Source organism: Dunckerocampus dactyliophorus, chromosome 19 (assembly GCF_027744805.1).
Source record: "Dunckerocampus dactyliophorus isolate RoL2022-P2 chromosome 19, RoL_Ddac_1.1, whole genome shotgun sequence".
Classification (NCBI taxonomy): domain Eukaryota; kingdom Metazoa; phylum Chordata; class Actinopteri; order Syngnathiformes; family Syngnathidae; genus Dunckerocampus; species Dunckerocampus dactyliophorus.
In genome coordinates, this window is record NC_072837.1 from 10,726,082 (window position 1) to 10,748,403 (window position 22,322).

The 22,322-nt window shown below is 40.7% G+C and overlaps 1 protein-coding gene across 3 annotated transcripts in view; it reads right to left on the reverse strand.

The window, feature by feature from the left end:
• Window positions 1–4,659: 4,659 nt before the first annotated feature.
• Window positions 4,660–22,322, reverse strand: part of tnfrsf21 (tumor necrosis factor receptor superfamily, member 21) — a 38,460-nt gene continuing 20,797 nt past the window's right edge. The window contains exons 4-7 of one of the 3 annotated variants that reach the window (XR_008566991.1): window positions 17,413–17,678; window positions 10,036–10,258; window positions 8,076–8,402; window positions 4,660–5,895 (exon numbers count right to left, since the gene is read on the reverse strand). Coding sequence is in view for 1 of the 3 variants with exons in the window: in XM_054762016.1 (XP_054617991.1) it covers window positions 8,173–8,402; window positions 10,036–10,258; window positions 17,413–17,678 (719 nt within the window). In the remaining 2 variants the exon portion in view is untranslated. Of the gene's footprint in view, window positions 8,403–10,035; window positions 10,259–17,412; window positions 17,679–22,322 lie in introns of all 3 variants that reach the window. The other 2 variants (XR_008566990.1, XM_054762016.1) reach the window with 2 other exon arrangements.

Below are 22,322 nucleotides of genomic sequence, written 5' to 3' on the forward strand. Positions count from 1 at the left end.
GACCACAGTTTTTGGTAGGAGTTGTTCTAGGACAAGGGTGTACTGCAAAAAAGAGCAAAAAAAGTCAGAAAACATTGGTACTGATTCATCGATTATCCAATTAATTGACAATTCTGGTATCCGCTTAACTGTTGTTGTTTTTTTAATTTGTATTTGTACTTTATTTATCCCACCGCGGGGAAATTCACTTGTTACAGCAGAAAGCAAAATACGCAAGTAAAGAATGCATAGTGACTACAACATGGTTCAGGTGGTGCAGGTGTTGTAGAGCCTGACAGCGGTCGGTATGAAGGACCTGCGGAACCTCTCCTTCTTACACCGTGGGTGTAACAGTCTGCTGCTGAAGGAGCTGCTAAGGGAACCCACAGTGTCATGTAGCGGGTGAGAGGTGTTGTCCATGATGGATGTCAGCTTAGCCAACATCCTTCTCTCCCCCACTTCCTCCACGGAGTCCAGAGGACCGTCCAGGACAGAGCTCGCTCTCTTGATCAGCCTATTGATCCTGCTCCTGTCCCTGTCCGTGCTGCCCCCTCTCCAGCAGCCCACAGCATAGAAGATGGCTGAGGCCACCACAGAGTCATAAAAGGTCCGTAAGAGAGTACTGCACACACCAAAGGACCTCAGTCTCCTCAGCAGGTGAAGGCGACTCTGGCCCTTCTTGTAGAATGTAATGTAGATATCCTCTGATTTCAGCCTCCAAAGTGTGAAAATTTTTTAATTTCTTTAGTCGTCCATGAAAGCAGACCTATTATTAAGCAAAACAAGACATTCGCACACATCAGCTTTGACTTTGGAAATCAGTGATGGACATTTTTACATCTTTTCTGATATGTTGCAGACCAAACCACGACCTGTTTGTGTTTGCTTCATGTTGATTTGCTCTGTCTAGGGCCGACTTGATTACTCAAAACAACAAGCTTTTGTAAAAACAACAGTTAATAATAATAATAATAGGTTTGTTTGCCTATAACACAAAGCTGAGATGCACGCTGTTTTATATCAAAATTCTTAGCATATCGACATTGGATTAGCATTTTTAGAAAATTAAAAATATCAAAATGGCCCCCGTGTCCTTTGTTTTTTTGTTTTTTTTTTAATATATGGCCCCAGTGTAAAGTGTGAGTGGCCTTTCGCACTTCACAAAGACTGACATTGAGTATTGCGGGAAGAACACTTGCTCTGCAGGTTTCACACCACCACCATAAGAACCTGAAATTGTACGCCCATCCTGACACCCTTTCAGCTTTTTGTTCGCTGAGAAATTTGAACCCGGTTCTTCAAAAGTAATTACAGCAGCTTTTGGGACTTTTGAGGAAATACCTGTTGGTTGGGTTGATTTTTCAGAAGCGCTTAGACAGACGTACTGTCTAAGCTGCCGTGTTGACACGTTTATCATACTGTAAGTAAGAATGCGAAACGCTGGAAGCTTCAAAGTTTCAACACCATCCTTTCCCTAACACTGACTTCCATTTTTGTCTTCAAATTGGGATGTTTTTTTTTCAGGAATATCAAAAGTTAATAAAAATCTAAAAGTGTAACCTCCTTCCCTCGGATTGGCTGACTCACATCGACCTAAGCAATGGTCAACATAGTAAGTAATGTTAAAATCTCATCTCATAGACTCAATCTCGTGTATCGTCTCATCTCATGAACTGATGACTATACTGACTACACTGATATCACTGAGTCATAAAGAAGTACAGGTTATACTGCATGATAAACAATACCTGAATAGTGCAGACAACTTCATCCATCAGTTTTCTATGCCGTTTCTCCTCATTAGGGTCGCAGGGGCATGCTGGAACCTATCCCAGCTGACTTCGGGCGACAGGCGCGGTACACCCTGGAGTGGTCGCCAGCCAATCGCAGAGCACATATAGACAAACAACCATTCATACCTATGGACAATTTAGAGTCGCCAATTAACCTAACATGCATGTTTTTGGAATGTGGGAGGAAACCGGAGCACCCGAAGAAAACCCACGCACGCACGGGGAGAACATGCAAACTCCACACAGAAATGCCGAAGCGAGAATCGAACCCAGTTCTTCTCGATCTCCAGACTAAATAAATTCAATAATTTTGCCGGCGTCCACATATTGCCATGTGCATGCGTGTCTGTTTTCCTTGTGTCCTGCCTCCCGACATGCAGGAAGAGAGTTCACTCTGTGCATTGGTTCAGCACCTAGACGTTTCATAGACAACGGAGAACAATGACACCTCTTGTCAGTCATACAGTCGCTTTGTCTCTCTGTGTGGGGAGGCGGGGCTGCTAGCACACACACAGCGTAACGGCAATTGGCGAAACCCATCGCCAACACATAGCAAACCCTGCACATGGGAGGCGACGAGCGGCTGTGGCCAGCTATGCTGGTGAGCGACGCGTTCACACCCAGAGTGTCCCGCGCTTTTGATTGGCTGTCAGATTTAGAAAAGCAGCCGGTGTTGATCATGTACTCTTGCTAGTACCAAATCTTGCTAGTATTGATGATGAGCTTACATGAATGTCCGTGTAAATTAATGTAAACTTACCTGACAAGTTTTCTCTGGCATTATATATATATAATTTGTTTATAATTATATATTTTGGGCCGCACGGTGGCTGAGTTTTTTGCATGTTCTCCCCGTGCGTGCGTGGGTTTCCTCCGAATGCTCCGGTTTCCTCCCACATTCCAAAAACATGCATGTTAGGTTAATTGGCGACTCATTAGGTTTGCCTCCATAGGTATGAATGTGAGTGTGAATGATTGTTTCTCTATATGTGCCCTGCAATTGGCTGGTGACCAGTCCAGGATGTACCCTGCCTCTTGCCCAAAGTCAGCTGGGATAGGCTCCAGCATACCCCCGCGACCCTAATTAGGATAAACGGCATAGACAATGGATGGATGGATGGATAATATAATTGAGAAACTGTGCCAGAAATAGACTTGGCTTGCTCAAGAACAAAAGCGAGTTCTGCTCTTGTGACTGAAGTGTTGCGCTTCCAACATGGCGGCGTCAGCATCGCTTACAAAAAGGCACACCCTCTAAATTCTCTTGTGTAAATTCACAAATGTCTTTTCTGTGTTGTTGGGGGATCAAAGGCACCTTTGTGTTGGCAACTTTGAGTGTGTCCTTATTGTGGCGTTGTTGACTAGCACACACCCGCACATCCCCACAACAGTCTCATTGCAAAGCTCCACAATAGTGTAACTGGAGACACACAGACCCACACTGCTGCTCATTGTGGCTTTTGGAGGAGAACAAAAAGATGCTTACATCACAGCAGACCAGGAGGATGATGAGATATGAGTTATGTGGAAAGTGTGGGTCTGTTGTTGGAATACATTTGAAAAACTTCACTTATTCACAGACTTGGAAGGCGGAAGTGAAAATTACCAGGGAGAAGCAACTATGATGATTCTTTGACACAGAGAGCGCTTATATTAATTCAAAATCATTGAAACCGTGCATGGATTGAGTGTCTTATTAGCATTGTTGCTGTCCATAGCAATTTTAAGGCTAATAACAATTAGCGATATTAGCGTGTTTTACATAAATTAATATTAGAACTATAGTAATAACAGTTAATTTTAATATTTGGCAGCCTATTAACGCATTACAGCTGTTAAATGGCTTTAAAATGAGCTTTTGGGAATGAGCTAGCTTACCTAACACACTGCCATTGTGGTGACGCCATGTTGGGATAGTCACGTGTCTGTCACATGACAACCGCTCTAACAATATGTTTCCTGAATTCGTTCAAGTCAAGTATAAAACCGTACAGGACACATTTTAACATGTTTAAAGTGTCGGCGATGCTGTTTTGTTTTAAAGCAGGTACATTCTGTCAAAATGTACACACTTCTACACAGCTATTTCATTAAAAGACATATGATATTTTACATTTGTCATGCCGTGCTATTGCCGTGTGAATGTGCTATTTGCATTATAATAACATATGATTCAGATATATTATTACTAATTGCCACTTCTAATCAAATATGACATTGACAAGTGACGAGTGTGGCAATCATACAGCATAATGCAAAACTCAAAAATGCATATTTTATACAATTAAATAATAATGAACAAAAAAATCATTTATATAAAATAAATGTTCTTTTTTTAAGTGATAATTTGAATACATTATTTTTTATTATACAGTACAGTATTTTTATTGCTTATTATTTTTAATAATTTAAAATCATCATTCATATTGTGGATTTTTAATTTATATTATTATACATTATACTTTTTTAAATGATTTTTCTCATAATTATTTCACATTTTTTATTATACTCCTTTTTGAAGTACTTAATAAAATGGTTATTTATTAACATATTTGTATGTGATTTTTTTTATTATTATATGTATTAATTAAATTAAGTTTTTTCATTTGAGTAAATATTTTTTGTATGTACACTAATATTATATATCCATAATTTAGGGAGACACTCTGTACTATGAAGGGAGATCTAATGTTAAATGTATTTACGTAAATATGATTTTTTTTTTATAGGTGATATGTTGTTTTTTAGTTTGGCTCCCAGGGAAGAAATAAATTCACTGTTACTCCTAAATCCAGTACATGCTAATAAAAGAAACAAAACACATTTCCTTGAGGACAGCAACATGAATAACCACAACACACACAACATTTTAACAAATATTGAGCTTTAATTGGCTGATTTCGAAGGTTACATAGCAAACATAGTGGTTATGCTTATGAATCATTAAATCCCCCACATGTTTAACACCTCACCTTCATTCCTTCAGACATTACTTCATCATCATAAAAAAAAAAAGGAGTCAGGACATCCTCCTCATTGTGCTTCAGCCATGAATCCAGCAGAGGGTGCTGTTTGACAAGTCAATTTATTCAACATTTTCCAGCAGGAAGATGATTTCTACAATACAATACAGTACAGTACTGTACACTGTATGCCGATAATAGTTTTTAATGTGTAAAACTGACTTTAAACGTGTTTATTAACTGCGAGAGGCGTATTATAGGTTTTAGACTCTCAAAAATGGGCATTTTTATGCAGTTTTTCGGCATTTGAACAGCAGGGATGTACTGTATCTTGCATCCCATTGAGCACGTATGCAAGTCATGCCAAGCAAGGGTGAAATGACACAGGAATGCCCATTCAGAAAAACATAAGATACAAAAAAAGTCAAAATGTTAATGAAAGAATGCTACAAAAACCGAAGGAATCCCAAAAAAATTGTAAAAACCAGGAAGTCGACGTATTTAAGAAAGTAAAACAGATGCATGGTTGGAGATGACCACAAAGTGTCGCATCCCCTGGATTTTCTCATACATTCCAATATGTAAGCCAGGGGTGTCCCAAACCTAAGCGGGAGGGGGACATTTTGCTAGCCTGACGTCGGCGTTCTCCGATTTACAGTTTCGCCATCCCTGTCACAACGTCATGTAGTCATCCCAATCCAAGGAGTCACAACTTTGGCCCATGTTGACATCATACATAACATTATAAACATATCATCATATATAACATTATTATAAACACATCAAATGTGAATATATTCAAAATAAAAATGGGACGTGTGCTTTGGACACTCAATATTGTATTATAGCACAGACACAGCAGCTACATGTGTAGTGCGTATGGTGAAGATACAGTACATGGCTTTCATTCCACACAAGCAGACTGGAGAGGTTTTAACATACTGTATATATCAGTGCTATACAAACAGCCTAAGCCATATAGTGTATGATATCATAATGCGTGTATCCATGTATAGCAGTGCTACATCCATCCATGCCTGTATTGGATTCCTTACGTCCAAACAAGTATGGCTTTGGTTCCAGCGCAGCCAGCTAGCAGAGAGTGGAAACAATGAGTACATGGACGTGTGCAGGCACATAAGTCGAGGGTCAAACCACACCTGGGAAAATAGGTCCAGAAATGTTCAATGTGAATTCTTTGATGAGCCTCGAAAAGCTAATACTGCTTGATCTGAGCAGAAGGCAGGAGAAGCAGTATCATCCATGAGAGGTGCCGGCTGTTTAAGATACAGAAAGTGCTTTTTTTACTTCACATCGTCCAACAGATTGTCGCGCTACAATGAAAAACACTGATTTGACGTTTTTCTTTTATGAAAAGTGTCGTTTTTTTTTCATTGTGTAGCAACAAAGTACAGTGGAACCCGCTTATGTCGACACCCCGCGAATTGGCTGACTGTCAACGAAATAAGCGGTTGCCCACGTAACCGAGATCGACCCCGAAACTAGCCGTTGTTTGCACATTTACTTTAAGAAGAACGGGCGATGATAAAGTCACTTTTTACTATCAAGAATAACATGGTGGACCAGGACTTGAAGAGTTGGTCAACATAAACGGGTTGTCAACATAAACGAGCCCATTTTTCATATGAATGTTGACAAATTTCATCTACCTTACATGTCGATGTCAACTTTAGCGTCCACTTTTTAGTAAGAAGACCTCAATCAACCAGGACATGACAAGATGGTCGACATAAACGGGTTGTCAACATAAACGAGCCCATTTTTCATATGAATGTTGACAAATTTCATCTACCTTACATGTCAATGTCAACTTAAGCGTCCACTTTTTAGTAAGAAGAACTCAATCAACCAGGACTTGACAAGATGGTCGACATAAACGGGTTGTCGACATAAACAGGTTGTCAACATAAACGAGCCCATTTTTCATATGAATGTTGACAAATTTTATCTACCTTACATGTCAATGTCAACTTTAGCGTCCACTTTTTAGTAAGAAGACCTCAATCAACCAGGACTTGACAAGATGGTCGACATAAACGGGTTGTCAACATAAACGAGCCCATTTTTCATATGAATGTTGACAAATTTTATCTACCTTACATGTCGATGTCAACTTAAGCGTCCGCTTTTTAGTAAGAAGAACACAATCAACCTGGACTTGACGAGTTGGTCGACATAAACGGGTTGTCAACATAAACGAGCCTATTTTTCATATGAATGTTGACAAATTTTATCTACCGTGCATGTCCATGTCAACTTAAGCATCCGCTTTCTAGTAAGAAGAAGACAATCAACCTGGACTTTCACGAGTCGGTCGACATAAACGGGTTGTCAACATCAACGAGCCCATTTTTCATATAAATGTTGACAAATTTTATCTACCGTGCATGTCGATGTCAACCTAAGCGTCCGATTTCTAGTGAGAAGAACACAATCAACCAGGACTTGACAAGTTTGTCAACATAAACGGGTTGTCAACATCAACGGGCCAATTTTTCATATAAATGTTGACAAAATTCATCTACCATGCAGGTCAATGTCAATTTAAGCGTCGACATTTTAGTAAGAACAACACAATCAACCAGGGCTTGACAAGATGGTTGATATAAACGGGTTGTCAACATCAATGTGCCCGTTTTTCATACAAATGTTGACAAATTTCATCTACCGTGCATGTCGATGTCAACTTAAGCATCCGCTTTTCAGTAAGAAGAGCACAATCATCCAGGACTTGACAAGGTGGTCGACATAAACGGGTTGTCAACATCAACGAGCCCATTTTTCATATAAATGTTGACAAAATTCATCTACCGTGCAGGTCCACGTCCACTTAAGCATCGGCTTTTTAGTAAGAAGAACTCAATCAACCAGGACTTGACAAGTTGGTCGACATAAACGGGTTGTCAACACAAACGAGCCCATTTTTCATAGAAATGTCGACAAAATCGATCGACTGTGTATGTCGACGTCAAGTAGCCACTTTTTAGTAATAAAGAGAACACTGTGGACCATGACTTGATGAGTTGGTCGACATAAACGGGTTGTTGGCATAAACGGACCTATTTTTCTTAGAAATGATCCGATATGGTCTCAAATGTTATGTCTACTAAGGCGATATATGTCGATGTCAACTTAAGTGGTCAGTTATTAGTATTAAGAAGACGACGGGTGGACCAGGACTTGACGGGTTGGTCGACATACGCGGCTTGTCGACATAAGCGGGTTCCACGATACATGTGTATGATGTTGGATGAATGAATAATCATGATCACACAAAAGAAGAGGAGAGTAAAGGTGACTGCAGGAAGTAAATAACCACCTCATTTCGAAGCGCCGATGAGCCATGCTGTCAATCGTACCTCTGACGCTACTTTACGACCTCGTGCTGCTTCCCCTCCGTGTCTTTTCACCTCCCTCTACAAAAGGTCTGGGAGGTGGCTGTAGACCGAGTCCAGCAGCGTCTGACTGGCCTCCTGACTCTTGACCCCCGCGATCTCAAAAAGCTGATCCAGCTTGTCCTCGGCGGTGGGGATCTCCTCGATGATGTGCAGCTCTTCTGGGGTGAGGATGTGCAGCATGTCGTCAAAGATGGGCTGGAGGTCACATGGGTCAAGGCGGACTTGTCGCAGCACAGTGTCTTTCTTCTCTGTGGACAGGACGTGCAAGAGAAGAAAGAAAATTGATGACACAAGTAGCATAACCAGCACAAGTATTAGTATGCATGTCCCCATGCAGACTCTTTAAGGAAGGGCTGCTGCAACTTGTACTTCAGATTATTACTACCCTCTAGTGGACAGCAAGTTAAGTACAGGAGGTTTACTGTTGTTTGAAAACCACAGGGAGGAGGTTCAAGTCCCTCTAAGGCAGGGGTGTCCAGACCTTTTCCACTGAGGGTCGCATACAGAAAAATTAAAGAATGTGGGGGCCGCTTTGATACACTTTGTGCATTAAAAGATGCTAAAACCAATCCAGTGTAGGTCAACATATGCTAAACTATCTGACGGCTTAGCTTGGTGCTATGGGTGACAAAGCAAATTAGTGTAATCTAATAATATAGCTAATTAACAATGAACTTATTTTATTTTTACAATATGCTAAGGGCCAATAAAAAAAGAAAAAAGGCAAAAAAACAAGCACTTTGAACACACATGCTCTAAGGACTAAACCAAGGATGTCCGAAATGTGGCCTGTGGGCCATTTGCGGTCCGCGGCACATTCTAAAAATATAATTAAAAAAGAAAACTACAAAAAATACAAATACAAAAATCACACCTTTCAGCATTTGCATTGGGAAAAAAAGGAAAATTCTCCAGAAAATATGAGTAATTTTGGCCTTTGAAACCAAAATCTGACTGCCTATTGTGGTGCAACCGTGTTATTTTAAGTGCAGCCCGGGGGCCAATTACTTTTTTAATTCTAAAATTATAATTTAACAAGAAAACTAAAAAAACAGCAGCAAAAATGGGAAAATCAGCAGTAAATCCACAAGACTAAAGTCAAAATATTAAGAGAAAAAAGTTTTGATTTTACAAAAATGTCATCATTTTACAATAATTATGTCGTAATATTACGAGGAAAAATAACTATTTTTAGTAGCATAAAGCTGAATCACTAAAGATTTTTTTTTTAAGTAATAATAATATGCAAAACAAACAAAATTTTAAAAACATGTATCGTAATTTTTGGAAAATTAGGTTATAATTTAATAATAAGAATAGTTATAATTTAATGAGAAGAAAATCAAAATATTCTGGAAATAACATACTTTTAAATACATTTAAATTATATATATATATATATATATATTTTTTTTTTTAATTAAGTAAGACTCTTTATTTAAAATGTGAAACTGCTCATATAGGGATGTTCTAAATCCCACAAATTGATTTTTTATTGGCTCACGGTATATTTTAAAACTACAATTAAACAACAAAACTACAAAAAAACAGCAAAAGTTGCAAAAAAAAAATGCTGCTTAGATCAGTGAGTCCAAACCACTGTGTCGTGGCAGATTAGTGCGTCCTGAGAGATCATTGGATGTGCCATGGAATATTATCATATCGCACGTAATTGTACATAATAGACATATTTGTTCATCTATGATCAATTCAAATATGCACGACTACAAGGCACATAATGAATTTGGTTTACTTTGTCATTGATAGTATATAACATAGATTAGTCCCTTATAGACTACAACGGCCAAAAACAATCCACATTAAGTTGAGGATGACTTTGTATTGCTGCGGTCTTCCCCGAAATGATACTTTTCTAGTCACCTTTGGTGATGAACGAGCCGTTCCTGCTGAGGGCAGAGTCCTTGCTGGAGGTGGAGTCGCAACGGAGGAGCGGTTCCGACTCGTCGTGGAAGAAGCTTTTGGTGCGATCCACGGGCGACTGCTCCACCGCACCTCCGACGCTGCAGGGAGACTCCAGAGACTTGTGGATGGGACTGAGGCTTTGGCTTCCATTGACGGATGTCATCAGCTGGCTGATGTCAAACTGTGGGGAGACGCAAAACATGAATGAATGGTTAACAACGTTTTGGGGTGAGGCGAGAAAGACTGATAGAAATAGGAAAATGAAGGAATCATGATCAAATTCAATCATTGCGTGACTACAAGAGTATGTGGGGAAAAGCACCCCATTCGCTTGACACCAGTTTGTTTTATCGCTACAGATAATATTGCAATATTTACCGTAATCTTGGGTTGTTACCGTATTTTGGTTGTGTAGAAAGGCTCGATCCAATACATTATTATTACAGTACTGCATTTTCCCCCCTTATGGGCCACTGTTAAGTAGGAATAGACATGGAACATTGTAGCTTTTGGTTACAGTGTTCCCTCGTTTATCGCGGCGGATAGGTTCCCAAAATAGCCCGCAATAAAATCCGCAAATAGCCAACTTCACTGTAGGTTTTAAGGCTCTAAAACCCCTCATCATACACTTTATACACTTTTCTCAGACAGGCATTAACATGTTCTGACATTTATCTCTTGTTTAAACACTCTCAAAAAATGTTCAAAGCTTTGTTTGAATTTTCATGATCAACCTACAGGCCGGACACAAGAAATTGTGAAGTAACTCCTATTTCACTCCTGTGACCGTGCCTTTTCGTCCTGGCGCCGTTCTGCTGTACTGTAGTGTTTTTTGTATCCTTGTTAAAACACATTGCTGCAGTCCTCTTCCTGTTCCAGTCCTCCTCCTTCGAACCAAAGATTCTTTTACAAGCTAGCAAGCAAGCTAGCTAGCAAGCAAGCAAGCTAGCGATGACACAAAGGAGATTGATTGACAATGGTCTACAGCCAATCAGGATGCAGAAAACAATGGCCGGTGCAGACAGACAGGCGAGGCAAGAGAGAGAGAGACTCAACTTCCCACAATGCAATTCTTCTTAAAGGGCCAGGCTCTGCCTGTAACAGCGTTCATATGTTGTCATAAAAAAAAACAGCGAATCCACGAAAGGTGAACCGCGATAGAGTGAGGGAACATTGTATACCTTATTAACTAAATAAATGGATGAATATTCATGAAATAACTCAGGATAAATGATATCAGTCAGTGTGGCATTAATGAAATAATAACAACAAATGAATTCAGCATAAATGATGTATTCATGAATATTAAATGAATTAATGAATTCTGGATAAGCTATTTTTCAAAATGTCATGTTTCGTAATCATTCATACCCTAGCTTTACTGAGTCCCATGTCTCACTTTAATAGTCAGTAGTATTAATAATAAATGAATTAATTAAAGAGAAATGATATCAGATACTGTGATATAAGCGAATCATTCATGAATTCAGAATAAATTCTATCTGTCATGATTCACTCTGCTTGGTCTGCTGCCCTCTGCTGTCTGGTTTCATTCAGCTCTGCCTAGGAGTCTGCTTTCCTGCCCTCTTAACGAGCGAGGCTGCAGCCAGTTAGTAATCAAGACTTTCTTAAGCCATGCAGTCCTGCTAGTTCCTTGCCAGATTGTTGTCTCACCTCACCTCATCAGCATCGTGCATGCATCGTTTTGGCCAGTATTGCCAGTATTCCTCATGTGCCTTTCTTCGTTGATGCCAACTATTCTCAGTAAGTTCTTGAGCATTCCTGTGTTATCTTATTTGCTACATTGTCATTTTGTTTGCGCGTTTACTCCCCGGTGACCGTATGTCACCCGCCACTTTGTTTTTTCCTCCTTGTGTGTGATTTTTATTATAATTAAATACCTTTTTTTTAATTTTTTTACACCATCTTGCCTTTGTCTCTGCTCTACGGTCCACAACACCTGGCACCCATGCCACTGGTCATAACAATATCTTCCACTAAATGACTGAATTAAACATAAATGACATCAGTCACTGTGGTATTCTTGAAGAAATAAATGAATGAATTGAGGATAAATGATATCAGACACGGTAGTATTCAATAAATCATAAATGAATACATTGAGAATAAACAATATCAGACACTAAGGTATTACAGTATGTACATCATAAATGAATGAATTCAGAGTAAATGATATCAGACACGGGGGTTCCCAGTATTCTGCTTCTTCCATATACAGTACCTTTATAACAACCACATGCTTATACTGTGCCTTAAAATACTTCATACTGGTACATTGTAGTGTTTGATAGGTTGTACTGTGTATATATGTCAAAAGTGTTACTGTCAAATACTATAAATATGTTTTTGTTATATGTTCAGTGCTTCTTTCTCTGGCCCTCCACGCGCTGTATCTCCTGTCTCTTGTCCTTCTACCCCTGCAATCCCTCCCCCCTCCCCTCGCGTCTGTCTGTAGAGTGGTAATGAACGTGCAGTTGAAACCAGTAAGGACTGGTTTGAAGATGAGCTCATGAGAGGAGCTCTTGTTTTTCCCCAGCGAGGGCCCTAAAGGTAGCAGCAGAGGGGAGCTTGTCTTCGCTCACTGAGCAGATTGGAGATAAAAGTGAAATGCACGCATTGCTCTCATGCTCTGGTTTGACGACGGGGTCGCTGCGCTGGGAGTGTGTCTGTCACAAAAGACACACAAACACTCGCACGTCATTGGAGAGCAGATGCAGAAACGTAACAGTGACCCACAGGAGACGCAGCGCATTTAGTGACCTCAGGGGACAGGAGGTTAGCGGCTTCATAAAAGAGGAGAATTGTGAGTGAATAACACTGTGATGGTATTAGAGTGGGGAGGAGATATCACTACGGCTGTGTATTGTATTGTTAGCTCTCACGGTACAGTCCCGACACCAATGTCAGGTATCAATACTGTTGTTGTGTCAAGCCATGCGCTTGCTCACCACATCCAATAACGTAGATTTTCACTGTGTTGGCGTCTGACTGATGCATGCAGGTCAAAAGTCAAAGTAAACACCATTAAACTATGAAGTCCATTGTTAAAAAAAAAAAAAAAAGCTAATTTGTACACATGAACAATTACAGGCATACAGTATTGTACAACCCCTCTTCATGCTGGAAAATGTTGACTGAATTGAAGCCCTTGACAAACAGCGCCCTCTGCTGGAGCTGCAGCACTCTTTGTTTTCCCCGCAGGGAGCGCCATCAAACCACTTTCTATTTAGGAGGCCATTAAAGAAATGTCATTAATAATTAATGTAATTTAAAGCAGAGAAATGAAATATGCAGAGATCTTTTGTAATTATATAGAAATGTGAGCTGAGATGTGGATTTTTGCATGGAATTTCTTTACGCTTGAAATATTTGTATGCTAAATGTGTTTCTATAATTATTACTTCATTCACTTACTGATACTGCACTGTGTGTAGATTATCGCATCATCGCTGTATCTTGATATTATCAGAGGCAAATCAAATTATGAAAATGAAGTTTCTTTGCAATTCCCGACTGTGTATGAGGTAATTCTGACTTTGCCCTTAAAGTTTAAACTGTTTGAATTAGAAGATGATGCTTACATTCAGATGCAACGTACATATATATTATTTGCTGACTAGTATTATTTTGGGTATTCTTCATGTCTCATATTAAGAAAATCGAGAGAAAGAGAAACAAATGTGGTGTATTTCTTCTGTCAGGTGATGTAGTGATCAGTTGTGCAGCTGACAGCTGTTCCATTGAAGCACGGAAGCTTTTAAATGATCAATATCAGCTGGCTGTTGCGTAACGAGCACATTCCTGTGACTCATATTGGCTTTGTTTAAAATGGGCGAGAGCAAATGACTTTTCTAAGTCCACTTAGTGAACTTGTGTGCATTTCAATATACTGTATAAAGCGTTATACCCCTGTAGTAGGCGCTGCCCCTTGCAGAGCTACAGACACCAACACAGAGGAAAAAGTTGTATTCAAATGAGAAAAAAAAGTTGCAATTTTACGAGAATAAACTCAAAATATTATGAGGAAAAATAAAATAATAAGTGAATATTATGGGAATGAAGTCATAATATTATGGAAAGAATATGCATGAAGATTATTTCAGAAGAAAGTTGAAATATTTGGAAAATGTAAAAAAATAAACAGCAGAAATGGGGAAAAAAGAGCAAAGAGCTTGGTTCATACAACTAATCGGCTTTACCACCAATATCACAAAGCTGAGATGCAGTTTTTTTCTTGAAATATACACTCAACAAAAATATAAAGGCAACACTTTTGTTTTTGCTCCCATTTTTTTATGAGATGAACTCAAAATCACAAACTTTTTCCACATACACTATCAGATGAGCTTCCCTGACACGGTTTCTGACAGTTGAGGCAAACCGATTGTTTCAGCAGCTGTCAGTGGCTGGTCTCAAACGATCTTGGAGGTGAACATGCTGGATGTGGAGGTCCTGGGCTGGTGTGGTTACACGCGGCCTGCGGTTGTGAGGCTGGTTGGATGTACAGGTACTACCAAATTCTCTGAAACGCCTTTGGAGACTGCTTATGGTAGAGAAATGGACATTCAATACACGAGCAACAGTCCTGGTTGACATTCCTGCTGTCAGCATGCCAATTGCACACTCCCTCAAATCACATCTGTGGCATTGTGCTGTGTGATAAAACTGCACATTTCAGAGTGGCCTTTTTATTGTGGGCAGTCTAAGGCACACCTGTGCACTAATCAGCATCTTGATATGGCACAGCTGTGAAGTGGGATGGATTATCTCCGCAAAGGAGAAGCGCTCACTGTCACAGATTTAGACAGATTTGTGAACAATATTTGAGAGAAATGGTGATATTGTGTAATCTTACATGCGTTGCTTTACAAATTGTGAAAGTGGCCCTGGCATCCTTTTTCATTTTTCAGTATGTGGAACAAGTTTCGACACCCCTGATCGGCAGTCCCACAGAACGAAACTTAATTCATGAATGTTCTCAAAGGACTCAAATCATATCAGAGGTTTGGCAAAATTGATATTTGACACAACAAATCTGTGTTCTCACTTGAGTTTTGTGACAATATAACCCTAACACATAAGAATCTATGCAAGATGCATTGAGAGAGTGGCATCCAAACCCACATCTTCTCAGATTGTGAAACTGCTTTCCTTAAACTAGACATTCTAGTTCTACTGCATTTAATGGAGATTTTGGATAAGCCAAAATCTCCCTGAACTGACTCTGTCTAAAGTAGTCATTCCCTGGCTGAAAATGTATACTTGGCATTTCATCATCATTCATACGAGCACGAATCCCTCAATGAATCATGTATGACCTTCAATAAAAGTCAGTGATAAGTGGGAAAAGAAACACGTAGAGAATGGAATGGTAGGAGGTGAATTGCTGATTATTAAGCAGTGATGAAAGGTCTGCAGTGACGGAAAGTCTATGAAACAAGAACAAAACCCTTAACTGTGAGGCTTTGACCTTGCGTAAGGTGATCGGGGATAGTGTTTTTTAAGTAGATGGCGATAAAAGATTGACAAAAGAAGACCCGTTTACCTGGGTGGGTTGTGGGAGTGTTAATGTACCAGGCTTCATTTGCATCACACATAAGAGAGGGTGAGACAAAAATGAAAAATAAGACTAATCCATATTTTTTTTATAACACAGACAAAGGTTGTACGTAAATTGTTCCAAACTTTGGGGCACATTTATATGAAAAGTTATTTGGCTACAATATGTGTTTTAAGGAGTATCGTCCTAAATGTCCAATACTACCCTACTGACACAAATAGGAGCACTCCTTCGGGACACACAGCTGCAGATATCTGCTGGGGAAGAGCACACCATAAAGAGACAGTGTCTCATCGCTGCAACTCACACTGTGTTGCAAACGGTCCCTTTTTAAAAATAAGATATCTCAGAAGTTGGAGTTTAAAAATGTGGGTCCCGCAGCCAAGCCAGTTGAGAACCACTGGAGTAAAGCAGCAAGACAAAGGAGATGATCATTAACTTCCAGAGGAAAACATCTCACTTTACACCGGTGAACATCCAGGGAGCGGACATAGAGTTGGTAGACAGCTACAAATTCCTGGGTGTTCACCTTAACAACAAGCTGGACTGGTCCGTCAACACCCACGCCCTCTACAAGAAGGGCCAGAGTCGCCTTCACCTGCTGAGGAGACTGAGGTCCTTTGGTGTGTGCAGGACTCTTTTACGGACCTTTTATGACTCTGTGGTGGCCTCAGCCATCTTCTATGCTGTGGGCTGCTGGAGAGGGGGCAGCACGGACAGGGACAGGAGCAGGATAAATAGACTGATCAGGCGAGCTAGCTCTGTCCTGGACGGTCCTCTGGACTCCGTGGAGGAAGTGGGGGAGAGAAGGATGTTGGCTAAGCTGACATCCATCATGAACAACACCTCTCACCCGCTACATGACACTGTTGTTTCCCTGAGCAGCTCCTTCAGCACCAGACTGTTACACCCACGGTGTAAGAAGGAGAGGTTCCGCAGGTCCTTCATACCGACCGCTGTCAGGCTCTACAACACCTGCACCACCTGAACCATGTTGTAGACACTATGCTTTCTTTACACTGTTCTCTTTACTTGTCTTGCTGCTGTAATAAGTAAATTTCCCCGCTGTGGGATAAATAAAGTACATACAATACAATAAATCATATTTTATCATTCCTATTTCATTGATCACCATTTTGTTCAAATTTGCACCAGAAATTGTCTTTTGATGTTTGCTAAGGCTGCGTTGACAGTGGGGGGTTCCGTCCAGATTAGCCCTATTCGCAGGGGCTGTGTTCCAGGGCCACCCGCAAATGGCGGAAAACCGCAACTAACTGATACACAAGTATTTTTGTGGGCTTTTCCAATGGTGGTACAAGTGTGCTGTGCATCTTACCTGTAGTGTCACATATTTCTAATACAATTATTACAAACTTATGGGGAATGAGATGTGTTTTCTGTGGAAAAAACAGCCTATTTTTAGAGGGGGAAAAAAAACAAACATTTTTGACCAAATATCTGTGAATTTGCAGCATTGCCAACACTGAATTACGTCCTGAAGCAGCAAAACAGCCCCAGACCATCATACCACCACCACTATATTTTACTGTTGGTATGATGTCCTTTACTGAAATGCGGCGTTACATTTATGCCAGATATAATGAGCAGTCTGTAAGATCTTTTGTTGATGCTTCTTGACACGGTTGCTGTGTTGATGGTGACCAAACTATACAATCTTGTGTGTTTTTATCCTGATTTAAGATAACTGTATTCCACCATGATACTCTCTATCACGCTCAACCTTTCTATCCTACCTGTGGGTTGTCCTCCATGACCAGCCGGATCTTCTCCACCACGTCAATGCGGCGCTGCCGATGCAAGGCGTTGATCAGTTTGGCCAGATTGGCGTCGCCGTCCCGAATGGTCCAGTGCTGGAGCGCGGCGTATGCTCGCTCGTGATCCGACGAGTAGCCGTTGGAGAAGGCAGCCACTTCACGTTCAGTGGCGTTGGCCAACGACTGGTAGATGTCGATCCACAGGGGGCCAACATGTGCGGCGACTAGTTTTAGGATGTCCACCCCTAAAAAAAGATGAATTTATTATCTTTTATAGCAGTTTTAATCCTTATTTTCTTCAGTAAAGCATCATTGAAAGGGGACTTGAACAGGAAAACCAGGGCTAGTTTTCATCATGAAGTCACGTGAACTTGCAAGTGTTGTCACCAGTCAAAAGAGTTCATCGAGTTTAAGCACAGCAAAATCCACAGCGGTCTGAGTGTGACAGACTAATGGATCTGTCGTCACTGTGCTCTGACAGTGCTGCCACTGCATGTTGTCAACATCTGACTTATAAATAGCACCTGGGCTACACCAAGGTTTGGGGTTCACCAGTTTGTCCACTTGTTGTTTTGACCACTTGGCAAATTCCTCCTGTTCTGTCATAGGGTGTCCCTGGCATGATGGTATGCTCGAACGGAGTCCTAGACATCCTCCATATGCTTGACTCCTGATTCAAATAGCCTTGGTCGTCTGGGCATGTGAGTCTATCCTTCACCATCTGTTCATCACAGGAGGAGGAGATGTAGCTTCCTATATTAACTAACATTTTAGCATGTATTGTCAGACATTTTACTGTAGAAACCCTCTCTTCAGGTTGTATTGATTTATCTCCTAGCATGCAGGTTTTGTTCAATTGTAGTTGTTGCTGTAGTCCTTTCACACTGCTTAGCGAAAACAATTGTTTACAATGCTACAACAAATATCGACATAAAGTGACCCATTTTTCAAATTTTGTCAATGTCAGCTGTCGGCCATGTATGTCGACTTTAGCGGGCGATTTTTAGTAGTAAGAAGAAGATGCCGCTGACGGCGGACGCTACTTGCTCGTAATGCCACTGCCGTGTCCTCCAAATATTATGTTTTTACGGGCCTCCAGCTCTCCAATTAAGATTTCCACCTCAGTTTTGGTGAAGTTCCACTTCTTCGTCTTCAGCTTCTCAGCAGCCATGATTCAGAAGAACCCAGCGAAATACAATCGAGGGTCATTAAATATGGACGCCGCATTCATGAGCCACTTTGCGTTGACCGTTTATGACGAACTGAAGGCGTGGAGAGGGCGTGACGTGGGCTGGAGTTGCGTACGGACATTTGGACAGCAGGCGAAGCACAAATTGCGTGAATGTGTGCGTACTCCACTTTTTTTAGGTCGCACATTTTGGGCTCCTGGTGTATGCAGACTTTCAGTCAGATTTCTACGCACCGTCTCATAGATGAGGCCCCAGGACTTGATGAGTTGGTCGACATGGATGATCTGTCAACATAAGCGTGTCGTACTATACTTAACTAGTGGCACCTGTCCACATGCAATGAATTATCAACTTTGATGCACATCAGGTTGATCCCCGATTGGTGTCGACAGTGGCAAACATTCTAAATGCACAAATCCAGGATGATTCTGAGAGATTAAATGGATAAGCCACCGCTGGGGGATATATGTCACACACATACACACACACACACACACACACACACGCAAACATGTACATGAATATAGACACAAACAGGGCCAGGGGCTAATATAATCAGACACGTGAGTAGTGCGCACATGCTTATGCTCACTAACATGATGCATGCTACTGTACGTACACTCAGTTTTGCATTAAAAAAACAATGCTGACTATGGGAAAAATAGTTCAACATACATATCAGAACTTTCCTTAAGCAACCCTAACTGACGCTGTCCCCAAAAATGACCATCCCCAAACTCAATCCATTATTTACTCAAGATTAATATACTTGAGTGGATCCCGGAGGGACCTGGAGGACCTTGCGTGCCAGCCTTGTGGGTCAAAAGCCTGCTGCCTGGCTTGGAATAACACACAGTGACAGCAGAGAAATCCCCCCACTCTGTATGCCTCACTGTCCCTGTTAGCCGGACACTTTTGGATGGCCTATATATCTCGTGATGATTCAGTGTGCCAGTCAGCAGATGTGTTTATGTCTTTGCATGAGGAAGTGGCAGGGCTGAGCATTTGTGTGTCACGCTATATATTGTTTTTTTATGCAGAGTACCTTGTTTGTGGAGCTTCCTGGAGGGGATAACAGCACAGATGGAGACATTTGTGTTGTGGTGCAAGGCAACGCTTGAGTGACAAAGTGTGTGTGTGTGTGTAGACAATGACTCATCAGCTCTTCACTGCAGAGTCATTGCACTTGGGACACTGGATCTGTTTTCATAGATTAAAAAATGCACATGGTGTCAATTTTCAACCATTAAAAAAAACAAATGGTGTGCAAAATACATCACGAACATTGTGTTAAAAAGAAAAACAATATTAATATAAAATAACCAGCTGGCTTTGGGGAAGGGGTTTGGTACACCCTTAAATTGGAGGTTAGTTAATCACAGGCATTCTTATATAGAGTGTATTCCCGGACATTCATAGCCACACAAATTCACAGTTTCTTCCGGAACTTTAAAATGAAATTTTAAAGTTCTATTTTTTTTGAAAAAAATTAATTAATTAATCAAATATTTTTTCAGCAATTTTTTTAAAATTTTAATTCAATTTTTTCAAACAAATCTGAGAAATATTTAAGAAATATTCCATTATTTTATTATTATACATGAATAAATATTAATAAATATACAACATTTAAAGCAATATTTATACAATAAAATATTTTTGCGTCAAAAATATATTTTTTCCTCAACAACTGGACTGAAACTGGATACGCTGTGACTCTGATTCCATCTCTTCATGGATGATCATACCTCAACATTCATGAGTGCTGAGTACCGTACCTAGACATTTTATACTTTTAAGACAAAACACATCAGTATTTTTTATGTGCAGCAGACACATGCATGTCACATTTTGTTAATTCTATTACATTTATACCATAGTGGAGAACACGTAACTTTAAATGTGTGTGTGTGTGTGTGTGCGTGGGTGCACCACCCAATGGAAACCTGCTCTTAACACTGGCCCACCCTGGTACTGCAGCCCACAGGAGTTTCTAACACTTGGCTCCCTGCTGTGCCCCAGTGCAGAACTTGGCATTATTAACCGTGTTTAACAAGGAAGGATGGCGGGCAGGTACCGTTTGTTTATCGGAATTTCTGCATCTCATTTTGGAAATATATGTTGCGAGTTATATGACCAAGCACGGACTACTACTTGTGTGGTTCTTTTCCCATGTTTTCCAAACGCATATACATGACATCATAGGCATGCATTTTCAGAAACATTGTGACATTTTCTTGAAATAACTTCTTGGCATATCTACGTGGGCCTGGTTTTAACCTTTTTACAACATTAAAAAGATCAAAATGTCCCATGAATCCTTTGACATTTCCGTATGCTGTCCTCAGTGGAAAAAGTTTGGACATCTTAGATTTACGGAAAAAGCTCAGTATTGCTTTCTGTAAAGACGACCATGGATCAGCTTCTTCAAAATTCCAACAAGGGCGCTGACATCTCTCCGTGCCAGATTTCAGAGGGGACAGCAGGGCTCATTTATTTACAGAAATAGGCTTGTGTGTTCACGTGCCCGACGAAGACTCAAGTTTCGCTGACTCGCAGGTGCTTGACGAAAACACAAGTTTCACTGATTCCCTGGTGCTCGACGAAGTCATGAGTTTCAAAGGCTCGCGGGGGCTCGACGAAGACACAAGTTTTCCTGACTCACGGGTACTCAACAAAGACACAGGTTTCACTGACTCGCGGGTGATCGATGAACACTTGAGTGTCGCTAACCTGACTCGCGGGTAATTGACGAAGACGCAAGTTTCGCTGACTCACAGGTACTCGACAAAGACTCGAGATTCACTGACTCAGGGGTACTCGACAAAGACTGCTGTTTCAGTGACTCACAGCCTGACGAACACTCGAGTTTTGCTGACTCATGCACAAATTTTCACTGACTTACGGGTACTCAACAAAGACTTGAGTTTCGCTGACTCGCGGGTACTCTACGAAGACTCAATTTTCAAAGACCCACGGGTACTCGGCTAAGATTTGAATTTTACTTACTCAAGGGTACTGAACAAAGACTCAAGTTTCACTGACACGTGGGTACTCGACGAAGACACAAGTTCCGCTGACTCACAGGTACTCAACAAAGACTTGAGTTTCACTGACTCTGGGTACTCTACGAAGACTCAATTTTCAAAGACTTACAGGTACTCGGCGAAGATTTTAATTTTACTTACTCAAGGGTACTCAACAAAGACTCAAGTTTCACTGACTCGCGGGTTGTCGACGAAGACTTGAGTTTTACTGACTCAGAAATACTCAACAAAGACTCGTGTTTTATTGACTCAGGAGTACTCAACAAAGACTCGAGTGTCTCTTGACTGACAGACACTCGCCTAGCATTAATAGCTCAGTGGAATCTCGTACCCGATTACTTGACTGAGTGGCTAAAAGAACTTCCCATCACTACTTCATTTACATTGTATCTGATAGCATCCAACATGTGTTCTCGCAAAGATTATTGTTTTATCCAGCAGCTGCATTGCTAAGAATAATCTGACCTATTTTAAAGCTTTTACATCCTCCCATCTTAACTCTCATGTTTCAAGAATTACTTTAAAAGAGAGAGGAAGGTAAGTTGGAGAAGTAAAAGCCAGTGTTTACAGTATGCAAAACTACAACTGTGCCAAAGCTTACAAAGACTCCAACTCATGTGTTGTGCAATCCATCATGTACACTGCCCCAAAG